At 39.8% G+C, this 26579-nt stretch overlaps 1 protein-coding gene across 1 annotated transcript in view; it reads left to right on the top strand.

Annotated features, from left to right (window-relative positions):
- Positions 1-26579, top strand: part of GRIP1 (glutamate receptor interacting protein 1) — a 234943-nt gene that overhangs the window by 108265 nt on the left and 100099 nt on the right. The window contains 1 exon segment of the mRNA XM_086609897.1: positions 14787-14867. Coding sequence (XP_086466023.1) covers positions 14787-14867 — 81 coding nt within the window.

Below are 26579 nucleotides of genomic sequence, written 5' to 3'. Positions count from 1 at the left end.
CCAGCCACTACACCCTGCCCTGCGGATGCTTCCATCCCCCTACGTGCTGGTGTGCTCCCATGGTAGAAGCAAGGCTCCCTTCCTCAGGGGAGACTGCGCCTCCTCCCCATGTTCTCTTCTCAAAGGATGCCCCAGGGAAGCTGAAGGCACATCAAACAGGCACTGTCCATCAGAGGAGTTAACAATATTTGTTCTGCAATCAGCAGTTGTTGTCCCAACTCCTGTTAGGAAATGTTTTCAGAAGTATTTACATTTCTAGCTGGCCAAAACCAGTGCATATCTTCGAGCCTTTGTAAGACCTGGAAGGCAGAATGTCTTGGCTGTGAAGTGCAGGATCTTGGTTTTTTCAGGCCCTTGGGGCAGCCCAGGGCAGCCGACTGTGCCTGTTAGTCTTAATGGTTTAGTTCTTCTTTGTTTAGATACTTCGTGGTGTTGCACACCTTGATAGATATGTTCCATAATTAGGTCGCAGTATAAAGGCATCTGTTTTTCTCAGGGACCTCTCAAGAGATGTGGCACAGCGGTCTGTGATCTTTCAGGGCTCGACAGACAGCAGGTTGAAAGCCACTGCCTTAACCGACCATCCTTACGGGTCTCAGTGGCTAGCTTTGCTGTTCTTGCGGTCTTAATGAGCGTGTTCCACTCTGACTCTGCAGCAAACCGCTTGTTTCGGGCAATACGGAAATCATAGCTTGGAATCATTGGCCTTTTTTTTTAAATACCGGTTATTTCTTGAAATATCTTAAAGATCAAACTTCTCCTGTCGTCTATCAGACATCTTGCCCCAGTTACTGATATAGGTCCTGTCCTCTGTGTTTTCTTGTTGATTTGATCAATAAAATTGCAGCTGTGCTTGCAGTTGTATCATCTGGTTGATAGGGCTGGTGATGCTGGCTATGTGGATGCTTCCCAACATGGTTAACACGGTGGTGGTGTTGTTCTGGATTCCAAAGCTACAGCAAAGAGTTTTGCTCTGTTCTTGCTTAGGAATTGCAGTTTTAATATTTTCTGTCATTTCTTATCTTGAATGTTTCTCGCTTCCTTCCCAATGGCAGTTTACATTAATGTGTATTCTGCAGCAGGCTCTCCTTTTAGAGACTTCAGATAACGAGGAACTTAGTGTCTTTGTGAAGTAATGGTGTGACCTATTTGGCTTAACTTTTTTTTTTTTTTTAGGAGCTTATTACAGATGTATTTCATTGGCTGCAATAGTGTGCAGATGTTAATATATTTAGCACTTGCTTGATCTGAAGTCTTACGCACCGTGTCTTATTAATTGCCTGTATTCTATTCAGACTCCTAAAATCAGCTTGGTTTCCCTCAGTGCTTCATTATAAAAACCTGGACAGGGCACAGACTTGTGATGATAGAGTGATCTAGACTCTGGTGTTCATCATGCTGTTAGTCTGCCAAAACCGTGGCTTGTTTGACCTTCAGAACATGGGAAGTCTGGACAGTTTGTTTGAGCTTCTGCCTTAAATGCTGTGTTTCTCCAAAGTCCTTTATCTGATACTCTGTCTGGTTGGTTCAAGCTATTTTTAATGTGTGAGATTTCCTGTTATTTTTAATTGCTTTCTGCTGTCTGTTTTGAGATTATTTTACAAATTGAATAAACCCATCATTAAAATTAAGCACATGTGCACATGCACACACACACACGGAGTACTATGATGGGTTTGAAAGTGCTGGCAATACGTTGGTAATACAGAGAAAGATTTAATAATTACCTCACCATTACTGTAGTGTTTGGACAAAGAGTTTAATTAGAGTTTCCATGCTATGAAAATCCAAAATTTGTGTTTGTTCTTCCTGCAGTTGTGGTAGGCAATGGATTGATGCTGTCTGTGTTTCTAGGAGTTTCAGAGCCAAAGACATTGTGAAAGTGCAGCTGTGAATTCCTAAAGGAGAGTGAGTCGTGGTTAAAAAGCTTGGGGGGATTGGCACATAGAAAGATTAAAAATTACTTACCTGTCTTCTTGAAGCTTATGGAAATACAATTTTTCATGAATGTTACACATCGATCTATATCTGTTTCTTTATTGTTGTATTCTCCATAAGATCACAGAAAGCTGACTCAGGCATGGCTAAGTTGCACATAGGCAAAGATGTGGGCAAGCAGTTCTACTAATTACCGTCTTTCAAAATTTGAAGAATACTGCAGATGATCAGCTGCTTGCCCTAAATAAGCTTTGAGATTTAGTAGGGCTCGAGAGGCACTGGAAAATAGAGTATTTGACAGGTTAAAAGGCTTACTGTAAAGAACCAGATGTGTAGATGCTGTCTGGAGCACAGAAGGTGGCCTAGGCTTTATGGAAGTTTTAAGTAAAACAAATATGTATATATTGTTTTGTCAGCTTGACATCCCTTTTGTTACTGTGCTTTGTTCCCACTCCTAAAAGTACATAGCACTTTATTTCAAAAGACTCTTACCCTGCACTGTGTTCAACCTTGTCACAGCTTCCAAAAACAGTGAAGTTTTGCTGACAACTGAACTTAGTCGAAGTTACTGCACAGTCTTTGTGGATGTATAGAGTAAACTCTTCCAGGGTAGGGGCTAAAAGTGGGAGAGTATTCACAAGGGCACAAGGAAGGTGACAGGTTTATAGCCTGACTCCTGAAAGAAATGCGTTCTGAAAGATTGGGTTTTCACTGAGCCTGAGCCATGCCAATTTGGACTAATGTGCATCATTTGGACTGTAAATTAGCAGGGCAATCCCACTGGTGTGCCAATATAAATACACTGGTACTGGTATAATGTTTATGCAGCTTCTAGTGGCAGTGTTACAATTGTTTTATGAATCAAATAAAGCTGGTTAGTGGGATTAAAAAGGATAGCTATAATCCTGTAAATTTATACAACATATTACTAAGATGCAGAAGTATGCTTTGCTCTTGGTGTTGTCCACACTGGAGTTACACTTGTGCAAATTTTTGGTTTAAAAAAATAATTTCACTCTTCACCAAATGGATATCCTGGTACAAAGTCAGTGTGTACATCACGCTTCAGTGACAGGATTAGCCTATATTTGTGGTAAGTCATGCCCAGTAAGAAGAACTGGTAGGATCTGAGCCTAAAGCAGTAAGTACAGTAATCTGTGTGATTTATGGAATGAACAGTACATGAGAGAGATTTTTTGTAAGATCTTCTGAAGAGGGGAAGAATGGTATTAGGAGTAATAGAATGACAGTTAAAAGCAAGGAAAGAAAATTGTAGACTGACGGAGGGAACTATTTTCCAGCTGTGAGATCTGATGCATCCTGTGGAGCAGTCTCCAAAGGAAAGCAATGGAGATGTCATCACTGGAGACATTTACAGACACAAGTAGTCTGAAAAATACCTGATATAATTTACTGCAAATAGCATTAGTACAGCACTGGAATGGAGGCGGGATAAGTAACCTCCTGAAAAAATTACTATTCCTAACTTACTATCTTTGAAGGTAGTGTTGTGACTTTGCTTGTTCTTATTTTTCCTGAAGCGAACTAAACTCCTGTTTTCTAAACAGTTTAAATGTATTTTACTTAATTTTTATGCAACTTGAGTGATGGTCTCTCTGTCTCAGCTATTGCCTCTGTCTTTGCCTTCCCACAGCACGCACACAACTACCTTCTGGCTTCCCTGGCATGCAATAGTTGACATCCTCGCTTCCCCAGTCTCTGTCAACTGCGATGACAGCAGCCTGGGCAGATGTTCCTGATCTGCTTTGCGTTATGGTCAGCACAGGTAGAAAGTGGAAGGTGTCTTCTCCACAGGTACTCCTAGAAGATCATTATCCGTATATATACTGATGGGGAGGGGATATAGAATTTTATTTCTCCCAATGGAAAAATCAGAAAGCTCTAAAAGAATCTTAACAGCAGTCTTAAACATTACTTCTTTTTAAGTTTCAAGCAGTCAAACTGCAGGGAAAACCTCTGCCAAGGCTGGGCTAGGAAAGCACAAGAACAGTTTTGATGCACAAGAAAGTTACTGTCAATATCTGCAGGATATGCACAGCTCAGGTGACCGATATATGTTTTTCCTGTTGCATTTTATCCGCAAACGTAACAGCAGATAATACCACATGTCTTCTTTTGTTAATATACAGTGAAATGCTGCCCAGCAGGAAGCTGATTACCTTTTGTCCCAAGGAGACATAGTGGTGGGCAGCCATGGCAGCCAGGAACACGGTGGCTTAGATTGAGGGCATTGTCCAGTAGCCACGGGATGTGGCTTGGCCCCATTTCCCCTAATCAGTGATCGCTGTCTTCCCAACCCAGCAAAATTGCATCTGGAACAGGTAGCTGAACCAAAGGTAGAGAATAAAAGGTAACATTAAGGTCATTGATGTATTTTTAAAGTAAATATCTCTTCATAAAGGTATTTTTCCATGAAGTGTAGCATTAATGCCATCTGGTTTTCAGACCCTCAAGCCACTGCCTTGGCTCATGTCTCGCTCCGTTGTTCAGCTCCCTTCTCCAGAAGCCTGGCTGGAACTTTTGTCATCTTCTTGACCTTGGCGTTCCTCTATCAAGTTTGGCTCAAATATTCTTGAGAGATGCTAATTTAGCATTTACCAATGTTAAACAGTGTAATTGAATTTCTTAATTGTTAGAACTCCATAAAGCAAAGAGTTTTCAATTTTTTTTTTTTCCAAAAAGCTTATGTATGGCTGCCTCACACAATGCCAGCATGTGGCAGCACATCAGAGCAATGTGATGTTCCTAAACACACATGCAGAGAGGACAACAAAACCTTCGGATGGTCCAGGATGCAACTCCTAACAGATCATGAGTGTTTAGAACAAAAAGTGTAGCTTGAACATCTGAAAATGTTTCCTGTCAGTGAGATCTGTGTCACTTAGCAATTTCCTTTTAAATGAAAAGTCTTGTAGCCCCATGCTCTAGAATAACATTGTCTGCAGAAGTTATAAGTACAGAAAAATCCCAAACTCTGTCTCATAGAGGAAAATAGTTTACATTCTTAGTTTCTTTGAGGTTTTTCACTTTCCCAGCTTCTTCAGTTGATAGCTGCTCTGGTTAAACCTCACATATTTCACTTATGTGATGCATGTATTATTTCCAGAAACAATAAACAGAAGCTCAAGACAACAGAGTGAAACTCACTTTGAAATCTAAAATTATGTAACGATTCAGTAACTATTCCAGTTTATGGCATTCGAGTTTAATCCCTTAACAAATGCTTGATGCTGTATAAACAAAAAGACATATTTATCAGATTTGAAGTAGTTTGTGGTTGGGGTATTATTTAAATAGGATTACTTCTTTATTAGATAATCCACTGAGTGAATTTCACCATATGCTAATATCTCTCGAGACATGTTTTCAGCTTCCTGCACATCCTGCGTGTTTTAAATGCTTTTGGAAAGTTCTGAATTTTCCTGAGCAAAATAGCTTTGGGAGGAGATCAGCGTACTTAGCCATTTAGGAAACCTAGCATTTCTGTTCAGGTGCCTAAGCACAGGCTTAGAAAATTAACTTTGGACAAGCAAACTTGGAAGATATTCAGTTCATTTTTCAAACAGTCAAGCTTGCTGAGGTATTGTAAATATCAACAAGAAGTGGATTCACAGTTATGCATAATTACAGTACCCTACTTCTCTTGCTTCTAGATTAAAACTGAGCTGCTACTGTAATAAGTAACCATATAATTCAGAAAAAAGAGAACTAAATTTACATAAAGTATAATAAAATTGAATACATTTTCACTTCAGAGAGACGACACAGTTATTCATTGGGTGTTATAACTGTAAAATTAAGTTTCCAAGAAAACCAGGGACAGTCTGCTAAATGTGGGAAAGAAAAGTACCAGAGGAGCTATTCTGACGCTCCCTTCTCATAATTCTTCCATGTCACACACACCCAACAAATGTTACTTATGAAAGCATTTGAAACCCTGTTTTCTTAATAGAGAGTGCTGGAGAGCACTGAGCACAGAGTTTGATAAGAAAGGATTAAGACTAAATACATTCATATTTGTCCTACTTGAAGCCTAGTTCATTAATTACTGCTTTACATGCAGCTCTGAGGAAATTTTAGATATTTCTAAGCACTGCTTCGAAGAGCAGCATTGCCATTTCAAAAATAAAGTCACATTGGAAGTGATTGAAGCCACAGGTCTGAAAGGAACTCAAAAAATTGTTTTTCCTCTGCACCAGTAGGAGAAACGAGTGCTTTCCTTCGTGGTTGGAGCTCCCGTAACAAGTCTGAAAGGGTTAGCATATAGGCAAAGCAAATTGTTGACATTTTGTTGTTTCATGAAGCATATACATTCGAAATCTGTACATTATACATCTGCAGAAAGAATTTAGCCAATTCTGCCTCTTTTTTCAATTGTTTATAGTCCATTTCGTTTTGATACAGCTGTGGTGACATTGTGGTAATCGTGAATGTTCCAGGATGTTAATTTTTTTCTAGACTTTTGCATTATTTAAAAGCAAATCTTTTAAAAACATCCTCATTTCCCAGGAAAAGTACATTCTCTGAGATATTTTCCTGTTATTGTCGTCAATAACAATTACTAAGGATAAAAGTTACACCAGCCAAAAAACATTTGTGCCAGATCTTCCATCAGCAGCCAAAGTAAAAGTCCTACTGTTCACTGCTTCCCAGCAAATTTCAGTGTGGTTATTGATTCAAGTGCATTCAATAATTCAGTTGTAAAACTTAGCAGAGTTTTAGAACTTCCAGTTACCTTCATAAGCTTCACTTACAAAAAAAAAAAGTCTGGGTAGTAGTATTCTTATCAGCAGACATCATCTACTTGGACTTGTGCAAAGCATTTGACACTGTCTTGCATGACATCCTTGTCTCTAAAATTGGAGAGACATGGATCTGACAGGTGAACCACTTGGTGGATAAGGAATTGGCTGGATGGTCACACTCAAAGAGTTGCAGACAATGGCTCGCTGTCCAAGTGGAGACCAGTGACGAGTGGTGTTACTCAGAGGTCAGCATTGGGGCCAGTGCTATTTAACATCTTTGTTGGAGACATGGACAGTGGGATCGAGTACACCCTCAGCAAGTTTGCTGACGACACCAAGCTGTGTGGTGTTGTGGACACACTGGAAGGAAGGGATGCCATCCAGAGGGACCTTGCCAGGGTGGAGAGGTGGGCCTGTGAGAACCTCATGAAGTTCAACAAGGGCAAGTGCAAGGTCCAGCACATGGGTCGGGGCAATCCCAAGCACAAGTACAGGCTGGGCGGAGAATGGATTGAGAGCAGCCAGGAGAAGAAGGACTTAGGAGTGCTGGTTGATGAGAGTCAGCAATGTGCTCTTGCAGCCCAGAAAGCCAACCGTATCCTGGGCTGCATCCAAAGAAGCATGGCCAGTACGTTGAGAGAGTTGATTCTGTCTCTGTACTCCGCTCTCGTGAGACCCCACCTGGAGTACTGCGTTCAGCTCTGGGCCCTCAACAGAACAAGGACATGGAGCTGTTGGGGCAGGTCCAGAGGAGGGCCACGAAGATGATCTGAGGGCTGGAGTGCCTCTCCTATGCAGACAGACTGAGAGAGTTGAGGTTGTTGAGCCTCGAGAAGAGAAGACTCCAGGGAGTTCTTACAGCAGTCTTCCAGTACCTAAAGGGGGCCTACAAGAAAACTGGAGGGGGACTTTTTACAAGGGCGTGTAGTGATAAGACAAGGGGCAATGGCTTTAAATTGAAAGAGAGTGGGTTTAGATTAGATATAAGGAGAAAAATTTTTACATTGAGGATGTTGAGGCACTGGAACAGGTTGCCCAGAGTTGTGGATGCCCTGTCCCTGAAGGTGTTCAAGGCCAGGTTGGATGAGGCTTTGAGCAACCTGATCTAGTGGAATGTGTCCCTGCCCATGGTGGGGGGTTAGAACTAGGTGATCTTTGAGGTCCCTTCCATCTCAAACCATTCTATGATTATATGATTCTTGCTATTATTCATTTGTAGCTGTTATAGCTTCAGTTAAGTTGTGTTGGTGTCTATCCACTGATTGTGACTGCTACTTGTTACATTGATCAGGGTATTGTATAAATATTCAGAGTTATTTAGTCAGTTCTCATTCAGAATTATTTGGTCTTTAAGTTCAGGTAGAAGATTTGTCCACTGTCTTTGCAGAAGTCCTCTCAGCTGGAAGCTGTAAGGCGGTGTGATAACCAAGCTTCAACTCCCTTCTTGATGTTCTTTTTCCTTCCCATTGCTGCAGATCAACCTGAAAATTACATTTTCTAGAATTTGCAACAGTTTAGAGAAAACGTTTATGCTTTTTTACCAGAAACAAAGAACTGGAATTGAGGAGATGAGCTTACGTGGGATCAGGGGTGTTTTTCTAGAGTGGTTCTGATAACTTTGTAGTGGCTGGGCTACTCACAGGGGTACACAGGGGATCTTGAGTTTAGATTTCCTCTTCTGCCTGATCCGATATAGGTCTTGGAATTGATTGTAGAGGAGGCAGCTTTAATCTGTTCTACTTTGTATGACATACCTAAAACATTGATCAGAGCGAGCAAGCAAGACTGAATGATTGTGTAGCCTGGAGTTTGGGTGCTCATCTATGAATTTGAGATGGGGTTCCAGTCCCTGCTCCAGTAAATATTTCAACTTTCTTACAGAATGGAGAATCTTTAACGGAAAGATTGAGTTTAGAAGAGAGCAAGTTGCTTCAAGAATGGTCCTAAAAGACGTGCTGAGACTCTGTGTAAGCCTTCCTCAACTTCAGAGCTTCTGTAAACCACAGACATCAGTGGATGCATGTTTATTTTCACCTGTGAAAGCCTCCAGCTGCAAGCTGTGGGGATAATGGAGAATGCTGTAGCTCAGAATTTACCAATTGCCACTGGTACAATACTGTGCAAAAAATTATGATTCTAGGTAATGTTGAAATTTATGCCATGTAAAGATAAAATTTCAGATATAGGAAGTATGATATAGGATAAGTTTCAGATATAGGATAAGTTTCAGATATAGGATAAGTTTCAGATATAGGATAAGTTTCAGATATAGGAAGTATGAGAACCTATGGTATTTTGTACTGTACTGGCAGGATTCGTAAAAATCTGTTGCTTTTAGTGAAAAATATTCTTCATTATAAAGTTAAAGAGTGGCAAATTTCTGTGAATGGGATATTACAGATCTAGTAATGGCTGAAGTAGTAACTATGACCCTGGTGCTTTTAATTTTTGAGAAACTAATCTTGGGAACATTCTTCTCTCAACTGTAATCATCGTATTGACAACTTGTGTTGTCATCCTCTACCTCTGTAGATGGGCGATTCTCTACTAGCCTGAGGTGTGTGCTATCCCAAACAGTGTAAGCAACAGCACATGCAGTCGATGTTACTCCTCTTGTATGCTGAGACAGCTGGATGTGTAGCCAGCTGAAGATGTGATGTGCCTGCTTGGGGAGTCTTGAAACTCACATTAGTTGGAGGTGCTTCATGTTGGGCAACGTTTGAGGAACACCTCAGATTTCACTTGCCTGGGTTCTGAAGTCTACTGAGAAGCTACGTGGTCATAGTCTAAAAAGGTTTAAATTCAGTTCTCCCTTAGCCAAAGAATGGCTTATCCTGTTGCAAGACATAAGTAAGCTGTTGAAGAATGAAAATGAAAAACTGAAAGATGGAAGCTCTCTGTTCTCCCTCGTAGCACTTCCACATCTACTGTTGAAAAAATTTAATATAGCTTTCAAGTTCCTTAATATTAAAAAATTCCCTGTGTTCGAAATTCCTCACTTGCAAATTTGATGCCACGTTATTTCCTCTGCTGCCTGAGGAATGCAGGCTTTGCAGAAGAGAAGTCGGTACGAGTGGTGACGTAGAGCTGAGAACAAGCTGTTGTGTGGGAGAGACGAGGTACGACAGTGAAGGACCTTCATGTTTCCTCTCCATGTAGGAGGGACAAAGTGGCAGCTGCTGAGTTGTTCAGTAGCAGTTCCCAGTGGGATGGGAAGAGGCTTCCCCTTCATATATGACAGGATGCAGTTGTGCGTAGTTGCCTTCTGGGGCCACCTGGTGCTGCACAGGCTTTGGATGTGTTTACTGAGTCCAGTAGTTATCACCTGGATGTGCAGCAGCAGCAGTGAAGGAAACATCCTCTAACCAGTTGCAAAGACTCGAAGGGGAGGGAGTGCTATTAGGCTTTACCACATCTGTAAACAACGTCCTTGTGTCAGTAGCTTTCACAGCCACCTTGAGAGACTTGCAGATGGTTCAGCAGCCATAAACTGCCCAGTACTTTGAATTCCTGGCCTTGACTGTTGAGGAAATATCTTTAGGCTTTCCTTTTATTCCCTCTTATGTGTCCCCAGTTGGTATCCTTCAAAGGATATTAAACTGAATACAGCAAATATCTATAGATTTCGTATGGTCATTTTGCTAGCACGGTACCGAGCACTTATGTCATCCATACACATTGTCCAGTGTATAATCTGTGTAGGGTTACATTACTGATGGTTTGTTACGGCATACAGAGCCCTTAGTCTCGGATAGAGCCCCCACTGTATTGTTAAGAGCGACGCAGAACGATATAAATGGGTCACAGCGTGGTCCCTAACTCAAAGAATGAATCGTTCAGTTACAAGATGGGGATGCCAGCGGGTTAAAAATAGGCAGGAAAGTGCAAAAAGCTGTTTGTGTCTGCCTCACGGTCAACAGCTAAAGGCAATAAGCCTACAGTAATAGCTGTAAGCAGTACGACTGCTTGTCTGTCCACTTGATCATTATCTTTGCAGTCTTTAATTAGAAGAACTGTGTACAGAGCTTTGAAAGGATGATACGTGAGCTATTGTTACCAATCTTCGGGAATGTTCCATGAGGATGAGTAAAAGGAGAAAACGGGAAGATCATTTTGCTTTGCTGGTTGGGAATCTCAGTAATCTGCAAGACATCACCTCTGAGATTATCGCTGTGTTCTGCCAGCAAGGAGGTGAATTGCACAGTGGGCATCTCATTCGCTGTTGCACATTTACAGCTGCAAGAAACGTGCAAAGCATGAATTTTGAGGGGGGAAATGACCCCCACCCGTTAACAGTGTAAGAGTGTTGGTTTCCTGTGGTCACTGAGTGAAGAAGCTGCTGGCATGGCAGTCACCTCTGTATGAGCTACTGATTTCTGAGAACTTGTGTACCCTGGCTTGTCTAATCTCTTAGCCAGAGGAAATTAGGAGGGGGAAGGAAAAAAAAAGAAAGCTGCCAGTGATGTCATTAATGCAGGTCTGAGAGCGTATCCGCATGGCTGAGCTAGTCCCGCCGTGGTGAGCATGATGTCACCACCACGGCGTGGCTCCGCTGGCGGCGGGCAGGAGCTGGTGTGCCGAGCGGCAGGTTTGCAGCTGCCCGTCCGCGTGTGTGTGGCACAGACTCTGCTCTGCTCGGGGCCCACACCGTTTGGCCTGCCAATGCTTTGTGGACTGCAACTCGCTCCCTGCTGCTGATCTGTTAGTGCTAGGGGTGTAGCTAGGTGAGATCTGTGCTTCTGAATCTAGCCTGTTTCTCCCTCTGCTTTGTATGTGTGTGGCAGCTTAAATATGTCACATCTTTACCTAATTTTGAGTTATTGTCTCCCATTGGTGGGGAATGCTTCATACTGGTTTGCTCTTTCACTTTTTCAGGGTGTTGGCTTGCTGGGCTGGGTTCTATGTCCATAAATATCTGTGCTGTGGAGGGGGAAGCTGGTAATACAAAACTCTCAGACAAATCCCTTTAGGTTCTGCTCTTATAAGACATTTTTGCATGTTTTAAGACCCTCCCTACTAACTGTGGAGCAGATGGGGACATCAATAAATCATAACTTGATAATAAAATGTGTGGCCACACATGCAACTTGGCTAACACACACGAACAGTTTTTTTCCTTTTCACAGCATGAATGGTGTCTGACATTTCAGGGCTATCAGGGCTTCCTTGTCTCTTTAATTAACTCTGTTCTTCAGGGTGGCGTCTATTTCTGCATCTGTCTACTCTATATACTACTTTCCTGTCTCAAGTAAGCATCTCAGTAAGGCTGTTGGCATTCTCTCTCTAGTTGGTTGTATTTGTTTTCCTCTGCTTCTTGGAATACTTGACACTGGTTTCTAGTTATGTTGTAGTGTGATTTTGCTGTTAAATGGGCGTTTAGAGAGAATTCCTTCCTGCCCTAGGAACAACTTCCCAATCCATTGATGATACAATGGATCATTTGTCTTTCCAAATAGTAATTGAGTGTATTTTGCATTAACAAAGGTTCAGAAGTTTATGAAGCAACTTCTTAGGCCTTTTTTTTTTTTGCTGTGAAATTCTGTAAACAGATTAAGAAAAACAACACAATTACATGCCTACAGTACCTAACACATATAAATATCTGTTAATTTTCAATGATAATGTGCTTAAATTAAAATACTAGCTTGCTCGCATATGCAGTCTCAGTTACCTTTCATATCTACCAGTTATTATGCAGAAAATATTAGACTTTTTGCTCAGGTTCCCTAGTGAGTGATTTGAATGTGCTCTCCCCTCCCCTCATTGGTGCTGTTAACGAGAAAAGCTTGCCAGCTTGTCCCATATTCTGAGCTCAGGACAACCACAGGTACTCCCAGTGCAGTGCAATATTGGGAAAATCCTATTCCAGCAAGAGACTGTCGCTGATTTACTCATTTGCTAGTGAAAAAGATTTAATTAAAAAGGTCTGGATGTGAAAATTCTTCTTTCTGTTTTGCCCTCTCTCCAATCTGATGAAAAGAGACAAGGAGAGGACTGTTTTGTTCTGTAAATTGGTAGATTTTTCATAGGTAAGGCATATATTCAAATAGACCCCAAAAATCATCACCATCCATTGGTTCCTGAGAAATTGTATTATGTTTCCTGCCCACTTTTTAGTAGAAAAATGCGTGTCTCACACTATAGGCTGTCACATTCAACACCTGCAAATAAGTAATAATGGATGGGACATGTCAGCCACCTGTTATTGATGAACTTTATGTTTTTGGTATTGATATGAGTTAGCCAGGCTGTTCAGAGAACCTTGCCTTGAGTTCCAGCTCAGTGGTACCTCTTCTGTGAAAGAAAAAAAGATAATCCTACTTCCTCCAGAAGCTCTAGTTCACTTTTATTTTATTTTTTTCTCTTTAATGAGGGGATGTATATTCTGCATATGCAATAATATTAGCTTTTCCACTTTCCTCAAACAGAATAATAAAGGTTTACATGTCTGCCTTTTTCTTAAATTGTGTAGCTGGATCTGTGTTAATATTTTTTCATGCTTCTGTACTTCCTGTAGCTCTATTTTCTAGGAGTTTGTACTAGTGAACAGTATAGTCAAACCTGCTATCTTTCTCCTTTTAACATTGTAGTCCTAAAGCAATGAGAGTTCTTTTTACCTTAGAAAAACTAACTATATTGGCTGTCGAGGTGTTTTGCCAATGTATGTTCTTCAATAATTTCTGCATTTTCATCAAGGTGCACAGCTATACAACAATCCTTTGTCTTTTTCTTTCATCTTTTTTCTTCTTAATTCATTTAGATTTTTTGTCGCTGCACTCACCTAACAGAAGCAGGGTTCCTTGCGGAGGTTCTGGTTTTAAAAGCCAGCCAGCTCTCCTAGTCACTTCTTTCAGAGACCTGGTTTTAAATGAAATTATGCTGACTCAACCCTTATCTCACTTGAATGAAAATGGACTCTTGTCCTTGAGGCAAGTTGCTAAAGGAGTTTGAGACTTTGCAAGACATAAATAGTGTAATCAGCAAAGAAGGTCAAGAGTATCAGCTGAAAAGAAAAACTGATTCTCCAGAAATATTTGTATGATTCGACATGATCTGAGGATGCTTTACCCGATAACATGGTCTTTGATTCCTTTACTCATTGATCTGTATTTAAGCATGTATTCATGCACGTGCTGTAAACTCTTCAGTCCTTCGCAACCTGAAGGAAAACAAGCAGCAAATAGAAGGATTCGATAGTACTTTAAAGTGTTTGAGCACTTGATGAAAGGACAAGCAAGACAGAAGCCTAATTTCTTCTATTCTTTTGATTGAATTAATAAAATACATAATATCATTTCTTCTCCTTTGTTCACATTTTGTTCCTGAGCTTAGAGCTTGTCCTTTTTAAAGCTACGATATGGTTGATTTTTTCCTTACTGTCATTCTGCTCTTAAGAGGGATGTAAAAGTGACTCACTTACTGCCTAATGCTGCCTTTAATTGATGACTCATCAGCTCATCCCACCGTTAGTGGTCTCTTTTGCGCTGAGGTTGATCGGTGGGTGTTCCACGTAGCCTCCTATTTAGACACAGACTGTCACAGTGCTGTTCTTCAGGCATAAATGTGCTTGGCCTATTTGACAACATTTTTCTGATGTTTTCCCCAATCAGTCATTACAACAGAAAAGGAACCACCCACTGGCAGATCCCAAAGGAAAAGGAGTGCATCTTTACAGCCAAAATATTCAAAAACTTCTGGAAGCCTTTCAGTCCTGAACAGGGATGGTACTTCTCTCACTTCAGACTTCGACATGTGAAGCTTCTTAACATGAGAAAAAGGAAAGTTTCAATGATTATGTTAAAACTAAAAAAGGTCTTTGTATATCGAGCCTGTCATCGACTGAGCGTTACCTGCGATTTGAGCCTTACCCCATCCTTTTCAGCTCTGCTATTCAGAGCCTTTGTCATCGAGTCTAAACACAGCACGAAGCATTGAGTCAGCGTGCAGAAATACCCATCCTCATCCAGCTCACAGCACCTCTTGTGCTCTGCATTGCTAGCTCACACAGTGTTTGGGTTAAAATTACATTGTTTTAAACATTATATTTAACAGTAACTGGAAGTGTTGCTTGTTTCTGTTTAGATGAGAGTCCTTACACAAAGTCTGCAAACCAGGCAAAGCCACCTGATGGAGCACTGTCTGTGAGGAGACAGAGTATTCCAGGTAAGACTTGCTTTGCTTTTTATAACACCTAACTTGTTTGTGAACAGCAAGGTAATACTAACCAAAATTCAACTAGTTATAAAAAGCAAATGAGTTACAGTTACTACCAAGCAACTTTACGAGGAAGGTTCCATGGGAGCTGTAAGGAGTTGCCACAGTTAGGTTACCTTGGGCTTTTGCTGTGAAGAACATCCCTATATCTCTGTCTTTCGGAGCAGGTTTCAGACATTGATCTTCGTCAGAGGCTTGTGTATTTTCAGGCTCCATGGAATCTGTTCTTTGATATCTGGTTTCGATGGTATAGGGAGGTAGGCTTATGTTTTCCACTGCTGATCGGGCAGGCTCAGAAGTCTAGCAGAGCAACTCTGTCAGAGTTCTCATCGTCACGTGAATTTTTGTGACACGTGTGCCATCCTTGTCTTTTCTGTCATCCTGTCGCACAAAGCTGGACCACTAGACCAGAGGTTAAAATACGTGATCTTCAAACCAGTGTCTCTTTTAATTACTTCAAACAAGCCTGCAAAATGTGCCCATGAAAAGCCATGTGTTATGCAGCAATATCTAAAGCAATTTTCACCTCAAGTAACATTTGAGACATCTTCTAATGAAAGCAAATGAACGCTGACAAAGGTTGCGCACAGGCAGAATAACTGATGTTGCCGGTTTCATCTCAAGCGCAGTAACCTCTGACTCTAGGGGAAGATGTATTGCAATAGAAATCAGGAACTGTAAGGTCATGTCACCCACCTTCTAATGACTAATGTTAATATTCTCTGTGCTCCATGGCCTTATTATTGAATGAAATCATACAGCCCACAGGGAGCCAATGGATGCAGGGAAAAGAGCTCAGACCTTTACCACTGCCAGACACAGATCTGATCCCAATAACTGTAGTGTTTCTGAAGGGCCAAAGTACATGTTTTATGGATACTTTCTGTGGATGTTTCTATGTGTGAGAGAGAGAGATGAATGATTTACTGTTGCTCATAATGAACATTTTTTCTGTTGAAAACATCCTAGTGATTTAAAGATTGTTATTTTAATGGTAGCGTCATGAAGATCATAACCATTGTGAAATGACATGACTGCACTGTCCACTGTACAGTTATTGTTATGAGAAACTCTTTAATTATACAAACACCAACCAGATTTTTTTACTCCAAGTCAATACAAGTCAAGATTCATTGTTCTTCAGAGTGAATTAACACCTCTATACAGGTACCTCTTCAGATCATGCTTTAGCTCATAGTTTACTAATATCTAACGTACTAAGTATCTACTTTTTTTTTTTAATCTTTTGGATTTTTTCACTGTGAACTTAGTAATTGTCATTTATGGTGTGGTGGTTGTATTTGTAAAATACTTATGCTAAGGTCCGAATACAGACTGAAGTTCATGGTTTCACATGACATTTTGAGAACTCCTGATGATTTTCAGTTATGTTCTTTAAAGACAATGTTTGAGGAATTTGAAGTGGTGCAATTATGCTTTAGAATGTTTGATAAGATTAGGAATTTCAAGTGTTGAATAGTCGTCATGACCAATGACGATTTATTTTGAATTTTTTTTAAAGTTGCTGTATATTCTGGACTTTTTGAGAGCATTGTGATAAGTCTGTCACATACATAAGTCACAGTTTGTTCAGGGAAATAATACAAGTTTTTGGTGAGATGTACTCTGTTTCATTTCAGGTGTTCTGAAAAAAAAAAGATCTAAGCTTATGTATGTTCTTCAGCTTTTAGTATAGTGAAGACATTTATCTTAATGCATTCTTGTGTCCTCTTGACCTTAGGAGCCCAAAGGATAAATGAGATTGAGCTAGCTGGATATTAAAAAAAAAAAAAAAAAAATTAAAACTTCTTCATGCTCTGACAAATTCACATTATAGCACAGTGGACGTTGTGGAATTAGATACATAAATACTTTTGTAAAACTAAGCACTGTTTTGGGAAGTAAATTTAGGAGTTGACTGCAGTTTCTGAAAATAACCCATAAACTTGGATATCACTTGGAAACTGAGAAAATTTGACCCTACATTCCATATGTAAGCTAGCATCTTGTAAATAGCATCTGTTCTTGTTTGTCTGTGAGCTGTTTACCCACATTATGGATTAGTCTTGACACAGATGCAGACGCATGCCAGCTAGCCAGCTTGGCTTGGCAGTAAGAGAAATACTAGTAGTATTAACAAGTAGCATGAACTAGTTCGAGACCAGAAGTGGTACAGTTGCTTTTGCTTGGGGGCAGGATCTGGCTTCTGACAATATGTAGGTCAGCTCCAAATAGCTTTTGAATTGGAAGGTATGATGCGATGAACCTGCTACATTCTTCCAGATCTGGATGGAGACATGTCAGCTGGAGTTACTGTCAGTAATCCTTACATGGCGAGCATACACTGCATGGCAAACATTCATTTCTATTCCCCCCGGATTGTATGCCTGATAAAACATCACGTTCCTGAAATGCTGTTTTTTTCAAGCTTGAAGCATGGCAGTGACTTTGACAGTATAGCTGTCTAGTCCACTTGACGCTCTGTCATTCCTGAGACACAGACAGCAGATGTCCTATTCCCAGGGAATGCTCTGGCCATTGAATCAGCCAAGAGAAAACTTTCCGGTTTTAGCAAGGTAAATGATCTCATACTGAGCTTTGCACAGGTTTGAACAGCCTGTGGAAAAAATACTGGTGAAAATATATATCCAGAATGCATGATGTAAATCTTGCAGCGTAGTGTGGGATCATGTCATCTCCCTGTGCGTAGTGAAAGTTCCTTCTGGTGACATTTGAATTCACTTTAAAGGATTCCAGTGCTCCTTCCTTTGGCCAGATATCAAAAAGAGGAGCTTTTGTTGCTGTGAGACCTGAAACTACTATATCAACTGTGAATCCCAAGAGGTTGTTTCCATCCTTCCATGTGAAACGGTATTGAAAGTGCAGTATTGATGAGCAAAGACTGAATGCACAGAGAAGTAATGTAATTCTATAGAGGTTACATGGAGCTCAGGCTTGGTTTATTTTACAGGAAAAAAATGTTGAAATAATCATTTTATAATTAAAGTCAAATGAGCACATACTGTGAAATCAGTGCACTGAGTTTAATTCCTTTCATCCCCAGAAGCAGGGAATGGATTAAGCATCTCTCTGGAGTGGAACTTGCTTGCTTAAGATGTAGAATGCATTATTCATGTGAGGAGGCTACATGTCATATTTATCATGTCTTCACATGGCACAAGATCAACAAGCAACAGATCCTTTCAAAGGGATTTACAGAATTGCTGAAATTATAGTTAATTCAAATTATATGCATTAATATAATTGCAATTTGAAGCTTGGACTTAATTTTGCAGATGCGTAGGTGTTCAGTTATATATACATGATTGTCTGAAACATTATTTAGCTTTACAGTCAGAATTTTTTAACTTAAAAAAGTAAGGCTTGAGATAGCGCCAGCATGACAAGCAGCCTGCAAAGTGAGAAACAAACAGATTTTCTCCTCAGAACCTTTAAATTTAGACTGTTGACCAGTATATAATGAAACACTATTGCTACTCTGCTGATGTAGTAGGTTACAGAGCCAAGGGAGTGTGTACTGTGCCTCATTCAGGGAACTATCACTCTTAGACATATAAATGAAAGCAACATGTTTCAAAATTCACACGTAGGACCCTTCCCTCAGAATCACAGATGCAGTTAAAAATGTCTGTCATTTAAAAATAAAGTATTGGAAACTCACTTATTAGCTAACTTTTTGAATCCCTACGTTTAGAAGGCCATAATTCCTGTGTGTTCCTGGGCTGAGGTTTTCTCCTGGCTTGCCGAGAGTCCAAAGCGGTGCCTAGCCAAGGGGGGGCATTAGGTCAGTAGTGCTGGAGTCAAAGGTGTCGTTTCTGTGGTTGCTTATTCCTAAAGGAGCTTTAAAAAGAGCATCATATATTCCAACAGTACTGATACAATGTCAAGAGCTGATGACACTCTTAAAGAGGCACTTTGAAATCAAGGAGACTTTAACATATGCTTAAAGATAAGCATGTTCTCAGTGCTGTCTTGAATATGGACAGGTTGAATAGCTGCTCCCATGCTTTCCAGACTGAAATCCAATGCCCTCTTACCTGTTTTAACAACATGGAGAAATGTGCAAATTGTTCTTTCATTAATTCGTCTATTTTCAATTTACTCACTGAAAACTGGGGGGATGGAGAGCAAAGGAATGGCCTGACACAAGCATAAAAATAATTCCTCCATGAAACAAAAAAAAAGACACCATAAATTTGAGGCTGATTAAAATATTTCATAAAATCTGCAACAAAAGTTTCAGTTTGGTTTTAGTCCGATTCTGTACATGCTTTTTATTGAGTCTTAAAAGTTACTATTATTATTAAAAAAAAAAAAAAAAAACGCATTTAAAAATAGATATTCAAAAACCTTACAGTTTTTAAAGAGCTGAAATGCTTCAGGTTCTCGATATTCTGTTTTGTTGACTAAAATAATTAGAAAGTTTCAGTTAAATTCTGCAAATAGTTTTGGGTGAGTCGAAAGTCTGATTTTTTAGGGAAAAGCTAATTTGTACCCAATCTAAGTTAGAAACATCCATATGTTTTACTTCTTGCATATACTGACTCAGACATCTGCACTATGGGAGACTTCTCGAAATGTGAAGTTCCATGGCCTGAAGTGGTCAGGGGCTCAAAACGCCTCTAATGCAAACTGTAATCTGGGAGAGCTATTTGAAACGTCTGTGAATTGAGAGATTTGGTTTAACTAGGAGGATTGCAGTCATGCAGCTATCTCTGTCCTGAGTAAATTCTTGTTCAGAGTACCAGCACCAAGTAACAAGGAGACATAGTGGGCATATTTCCTCAAACAAAGGCAATTTCCTTTTCTCTGGGACAGGAGAGTAACACAGCTCCCTGCCTTCTGCCCTGCGTAATGCACTTAGCAAAAGGTCCTTGAAGTCTTGGCCCTCATCATGTTGACTTTGATCCACTGTTGTTTCACCTCCTGCCTAACTCGTGCTCCAGCTGTGGCAGCCCCTGGGGCCCACAGGAACCATTGCGCCTTCCCAAATCTCATTCCAGCCACCTTCTACTCCATGGTGATACCTGATCTGCTGAACAGGCAAATTGGCTGTATTTATGGTGAGAGTGCATGCCAACTCTTCTGAAGAAGAGCAGGAAAGACCAAACCTAGGTGTTATAAACCATTCCTTTGACATTTTCTCCACCATGAGGAGCCTGTTTTTCTCTTTAATCATTTTGTTATTATTTGTCATTTTGCAAATTTTGTATGCAGTTGCAGGGACGCACCAACAGGTCAGTTGTTGAAATAGGTCACTACTCTGAAGGAAAATTGTCAAGACTTTGAAGTCTGAAATTAAAGTGACCAGATTTTTCAGTTCCTTTGTACATGTGTGAATACTGCACTTTCTTTGCATGCTACCTGATTCTTTGAAGCAGGCTATAATACAGGGTTCCTGTTTCAGCATGGTGTTTGATCTCAAAAACAGGGCTAGCCATCAAACTGGAGGGAAAACAGAGTGAATGTACAGCCCGGAGCGCATCCTCTGCAGTGGCTCAAGTTCTGGTATTGCTGTTATTAGCAGTTTTACAGCCTTGTTTTGGGGAAGTTTGGTAGCACAATTTTAATGCAAAAATGAAATGTTAAGCAAACATAATTTTAGGGTAGGCTGAATTTTGAACTACTGAGCTAGAAGGGAGTACACGCAAGCCAAAGAACCTTAAAATGCCTTGCAGGGATAGTGTTTACAGAGCTGATACTAAAAAAAATAATTACTGTATGATATAGTGTCCTCAGTAATTGCTTAAGACAAAATATTCCTAGGAGAAGTCATAAAATACTAAATTATTGTAATAAAAACAATAATTAATGTCCTGGGAATTTTCAGGCTCTGAAATGTTTAAATACACAATGTATATGTCAGTAGAAAGCAGTAAAGTAGTTTTCTTCTGATCCTTGGCTCTGAACACACACAGGTGTTATTAAGCTGTTTACAAAAATGCAAAAGTACGCGTTTTTTTCCCCTCCCTGACCCACAGCCTGCTGTGCAAATGTTGGTATTCTGTCTCAGACTACGCAAAATGTGGCTTTCCTGAGGGGTTTGTCTACTGCCCACAACTAAAGAGCTCGAATGTAGGTCAGCTGGAAGCTGAAGAATTTTAAAGACCACTCTACTTCCCTCACTGTGATTTTGGAGGTTTTGTGACATACACGAATGTCTGCTTCATTGAAAACGAAAATATATTGCTATAGAAAAACAAGCAAAGATTGTGAAGAAATAAGAAAATAATTAAGAGTTAAAATATGTATATATTTCCAGATTCCAGTATAGATTACAGTTAGAGACAGGGCATGTGATCCAGTTACGATGTGCTTGAGTTGCCAATACAAAATTGTATTAGCTGAATTTAACATTTGTGCGTGCTGTGCTACAATTTAAATGAAGAAAAGGTCTGTACAGCATAGTACAACACTAGAATAGATAGAGTGCATTTTTTTTTCAAGATAATCTCAGAAATAAGGGAGAAATACAGAAAGTAACACAGAGAGATAGGAGGAATTGGAAAAAAAAATCAACATGGATTAAAAAAAATAAAATTGAAGGCTTCTGATGTGATCCAAGGATACAGTTTTCATTAAATGACACTGCTTAGGAGGGAAGACGGCTCCCAGGTTATTCTTCGTGTAGCTCAGCTGTTAACATCTGAGCCAAGTTCACAGTGACTGACAAATGTGACAGACAGATGATCCATCTCCCACGGGCAGATGTTTACCTATGTGCAAACACACCTCCAGAGCCAGTTTTGTTTTCCTCTGTGATTAATATGGCATTGGCAAGACAGCGAGTGTTCAAAAATAGCTGTTCCCATGCTTGCGGTTAACTTGGTCCAATTCTTTCAGACTCCTGTGTCAAGTAAAACCGCAGAAGATGTAAACGATCCCGTTGTTTTTTGACGGGGTGCTGCTAACTTCAGCAGCCCCCTTTGCATCATTTGCTATAGGGCAGTCACCTTCTCAAGTGATGTTGCTCAACTTGTGTAGCCCTCAGTCACCTTTTCTAGCCTCATCAAAAGAAACCTGCCTTGCCTTTGACTTCAGCTTCCTTCAGATTTTGTAAGCACTCCCATTTCACAGATGCTATGTTGTCGTGCCCTAATTCTTCGTTTCCTACCAAAATATTAAATAATCTTCACTGACTAACTGTTTTTGCAGATTAAGAGCGTGATTTGCCTGAGGATACCTGTCAGAGAATCATCCCCTAACTTTTTCACAGCTCTCATTGTGGAAAAAAGAATTCATTGCAGAAGTAAAACCTGAAAATGATATATATATATATCTCAGTAAAGGCTGAGTTAGGAAGTTGAAGGATGCGTCTACAAAAGCACTTTTTCCCCTCAATTTGCATTTGTCTCATAGACACTTAACTTTTACTGTGTATTTTTTAAATCAGCACAGAATGCTCAGATTTGCCACTGAAGAGATTTTTACCATTTAGAAATCCATTAGCAATAACCTCTGCAGTCACAGTTATTATGGTAACGATCTTGGGTGATTTCCTAGCAGAAGCAAGTGTTTGACCTGTGAAATGCAGATCACAGGCTAGTAAGCTTTTCTGCACTTGAGGTGTTTATTATATCTGCAAAGTCATTTGCTGATTTTTGTGTATGATGAGAGGCTGCAGTTGCCATATCATTTACAATCTTTTCCGTGTGTTTGTTTAAACTGCTGGAGGTTTGTCAAATGGCCTGTGAAGCATCTGCAGAGCTATATGTCTTTTACTTCTCATTAACACTGGAAATTCCCGAATTTGCTTTCACATATTTAATATTGAAAGAAGTAAGATTATCCTCCCTTCCTTATCCTCCCTCCTTTACACCAAAATGCGTTTGTTGGAATGATTTCCTATATGGCATTCATGTAAACATGCTTCGTACGCAGATAAACGCAAAAGAAGTTTAACTCTCGTAGAAAATGAAAAAATCCTACTGAGTTCTTACCTAAACGAGATTGCTGATGATTTATTTATACGTTTTTATATATATTATTTATACGTTCTTTTCAATACTGAAAAGGATTAGAATAGAGAAAAATCCACCACAAATGAGGAAGAAAATCCATGAAAAGCAATATGCCATATTCCAATGAGGAACATGGCACTTCTTCAAATATCCAACCGATACGAGGTCTGAAATGTTAAATATCTTTAAACTATTTCACTTATATATTAAAGTTGATTATGGGTGCAGCCAATAGCAGGATTTGTTGCTGATGGTACCAAACACCTTCATTTACGGATGTTTGGATTTAGCTATACATAATTTTACCAACTTTCAGCCCTTCAAAATAAAATGTATTGAATTATTCCAGCTGCAGTTTTTGCCAGCAAAATCAGTTTAGCTATATGTAGTATGATGAGAATGAAACCCCATATAGTATCTGTAGCAACATTAAAAAAACTGTCTCAGCTATTTGGCACTTGCACATGCACGTTTGGGGGCAGAGATGGCAATTTTGAGCAAATTGTTCTGTGTTCAGCAAACGTGCTTGCAATGTGTATGAGTGCATGTACTCCATGGGCCATTTGTTAGTTTGACCGACAAGTCCCCAGCGCCTGCTTTGCCGTCACTGTGACACCACAGGGTTTCTCAATGGCACCTGGGATCTGAAAATAGGCTGGGAAGCCTCAGTGCATCTCCTTGGGTTGGGAGTCTCATCTCCTGGAGTTTTTCTTGCACAACTTAGGCATGCTCTCTGAACTCCACAAAGGGAAAACATCCTTGTGGTGATTGGTTTCATTCATTTTAATCAAAGTATTGGTGATGTCTGTTGAAGACTTTATTCTCCTTTACAGGCTTCAGTTAGAAGAAGGAGCAGGCTGTGGAGGCCATGTGAGGAAAGAGAAACTAGGAAAAACCAAACAAAGATGGTCAAGAGTAGGCTTGAGAGGTATGGAGACCTAGTCTCTGAAAGAGAAGCTGGACAGGCTGGGTGAGTTTGGAAAGAAGGGAGAAAGCTGTATGCTCATTAAAGGTCATGGCAAGAGGTGACAAGCACAGGGAGATCTGTAACACTGTGATTGTGTAAGTGATCACAGTCCGTTCCTGGCTGAACACAAAACTCATCAATCCAAATAATCTCTGCTGTCCACAAGAAGTTGTAAAACTCTTCTTTTGTGAAACTGTACTTTGGCTGTCCCTTGTGGAGTAGAGAAGCCCATTACAGCTACCAGAGGTTCTCCATTGTTTTGGGTAACTTAGAAGCTAGAACTTGATATTGATGTATTGAAAACCACTGCATTTCCACAGGATAGCACAAGTGGGTTTTCATGGGGGAGGAAGGGGGCTGTCTTCAGAAAAATGAGAAGAAGATCTGTGAGGATGCTCAGGTTCCCCAGTCTGTTCAGAAGAGGAAATGTATTAGAAAAGTTTCAGGCAATATCTTTTTCTCTTGAGTGGAAATCTATTTAGGCATTCTTGTCTGTACTATTGTCAGTCCAGTATTGGAGGGGGAAAAAAAAAGTGGATTCAACAGAAAAACTGATTTCCGCATCATCCAATCAAGACAATCCTCCTGAATCCAGTATCACCAGAGAGGAAGAGTAGCCAGTAAACCCATGGATGTAGACTGTTCAGAAGGGACTGAACAAATTAATTGGCAAGAGATTCATACGTAAACGTTACAAAGACTGAGGGGCATTGTACCCTCTAATGTGACAGTACTGGATGTTGGGGAACTGTGGCTGGACTGGACTGGACAAAGTAGGCAGGCTCTCATTCTCTCCCTAAACTGGACCTCATTTTCTTGCTTTTAAAGTTGAACAGGACTAGATGGAGTAGTAATCTGACCCAGCAGGGCGTTGCTGTCTCTCAAAAGTCTTATGTCCCACAATGCTGTAGGCAGAATCATTTGACTAGCAAAAGAAATCCAAGCAAGTTCCATTAAGGTCTGAGTAATTTGCTAACCTGAGAAGCTGAGGATAATTTTTTTTATCATTTGCCTACTTGTGTCTTTTTGCAGTTGATAGATTCTTATTATCTTACAGTTATAGATAATTAACTTGATTTTTTTGATGATGTTCCTAATGTATTTTTCAGAACCTCTTTAAAGGAGTTGATGCATGCTTTCCATCTGTTTTTTTTTAAATCTCCCACTCAGTTTCTGCAGTGATTATAAATTCAGGGCATGAAGATAGCAAGGAAATAATATATCCTCTACCAAGATAACAGCACTGTCACACCAAAATATGCTCTCCCAGATCTGGATAATAGCGTGCCTTCTCTTTTCAACTATATCAGTGGGTCAGAGGTACTAGCTCTCACTATAAACCTTGACTTTTGCATCAAAATGTAATAAATTTTTTTGTTACAAAATTATAGGTCCGTTTTGCCAATGTGAAGTGGTTTAAAGTGTTTCATATGGATGGAGAAAGGGTTGTTTCTTTGCTTGTTTGTTTAATAGCATTTTCATGCTCCTTAGAATCAAAAGAGGGAAAGAGACTTTGTGCTTGAGTGTCGTCCTCATCACATCTCTGGTATGTGGGGCAGACAGAGATAAGAATTCGTGCCTCATAGTGTAGAGTAAAAGAGTTAAACATGTCTGGTTTGTGTAGGAGCTCTAAGATCACGAGTTAATTAGAACATCATTACAAACTAGTTTTTTGTTTGCAGTAAGAGCAAAGTGCTCATCCTTTCAGGTTTTAATGCATTTATTGTGAATTTACATGGAGTTCAGGGACCAGAAGAGACCTCGGTGGCTATCTAAACTAGACACACAACTTCCCTGAATTTGCTTACATTTCAACTTGTATTTGAATTGTATTTCAGAGAGACATTCAATCTCTATTTAAGGTTGCCAATGATACAAAATCTATCACTGCCTTTTGTGGTTAATTAGCCTCACTACTTTTATTTCTAGCTTGAGTATGTGTGATTTCAGCTTCATTTCATTTGTGATAAAGAGTTGTTTATCATCAAAATTCACTTCATCCTTCACTGTTTAATCCTCCCTTCTTTAAAGTAAACAAATTGTGCTTCTGGGGTCTTTGCTCCTAGGAGTGTTTCTTTAACTATTCTGAAAGCTCTTTTCTGACTTTCCTGCTCTCTCTTTGGTTAGTAATAATCTTGTTAAATTGTGTCACAAGAATGAGATAAAGCATCCAAGTGATGGTCACTACTTCTCTAAATACAAAGATGTACTAAGTACTGCTGTGTAAAACTGACATGTTTATATGTTCATGGTTTGCATTAATTATTCTGGCCAGTGAGAGTTTTGATCACCTGTCAGGATTCTCAAATCCTTTTCTGTCCAAATTAATTTCATAATTAACTTACAGAGCATTCGGGGTTTTTTATATATAGGTGCATACGTCCATTCATACCTCTTACATTAATGGACTGGGAAACTTTATTAACTTCATAGGTGATATACAGGCTGGTAGAATGCAGATGCTTATCTTTTTTATTTATTGCCCTTGTCCAAATTGCAGATGTCATTCTCACTTTGTATCTGCATCATCTTGGGAATCCACAAATGTTGTGTGAATAAGCCTATAAAGAAGGGTTTTCAGTAAAGGCTTAATAACAAACTGAAAAGAGTACAGAAAGCAGAAGAAGAATTTTAGTAGGATAAAACAGCAAAGAGGCCAAAATCAAGAGATTTCCGTCCTCTTATTCACAGAAAAACATTGATGGAGGATAC

Source organism: Tauraco erythrolophus, chromosome 4, assembly GCF_009769465.1.
Source record: "Tauraco erythrolophus isolate bTauEry1 chromosome 4, bTauEry1.pri, whole genome shotgun sequence".
Classification (NCBI taxonomy): domain Eukaryota; kingdom Metazoa; phylum Chordata; class Aves; order Musophagiformes; family Musophagidae; genus Tauraco; species Tauraco erythrolophus.
Note: the sequence above shows the minus strand (reverse complement) of the source record. Positions and strands in the feature narration are given on the sequence as shown.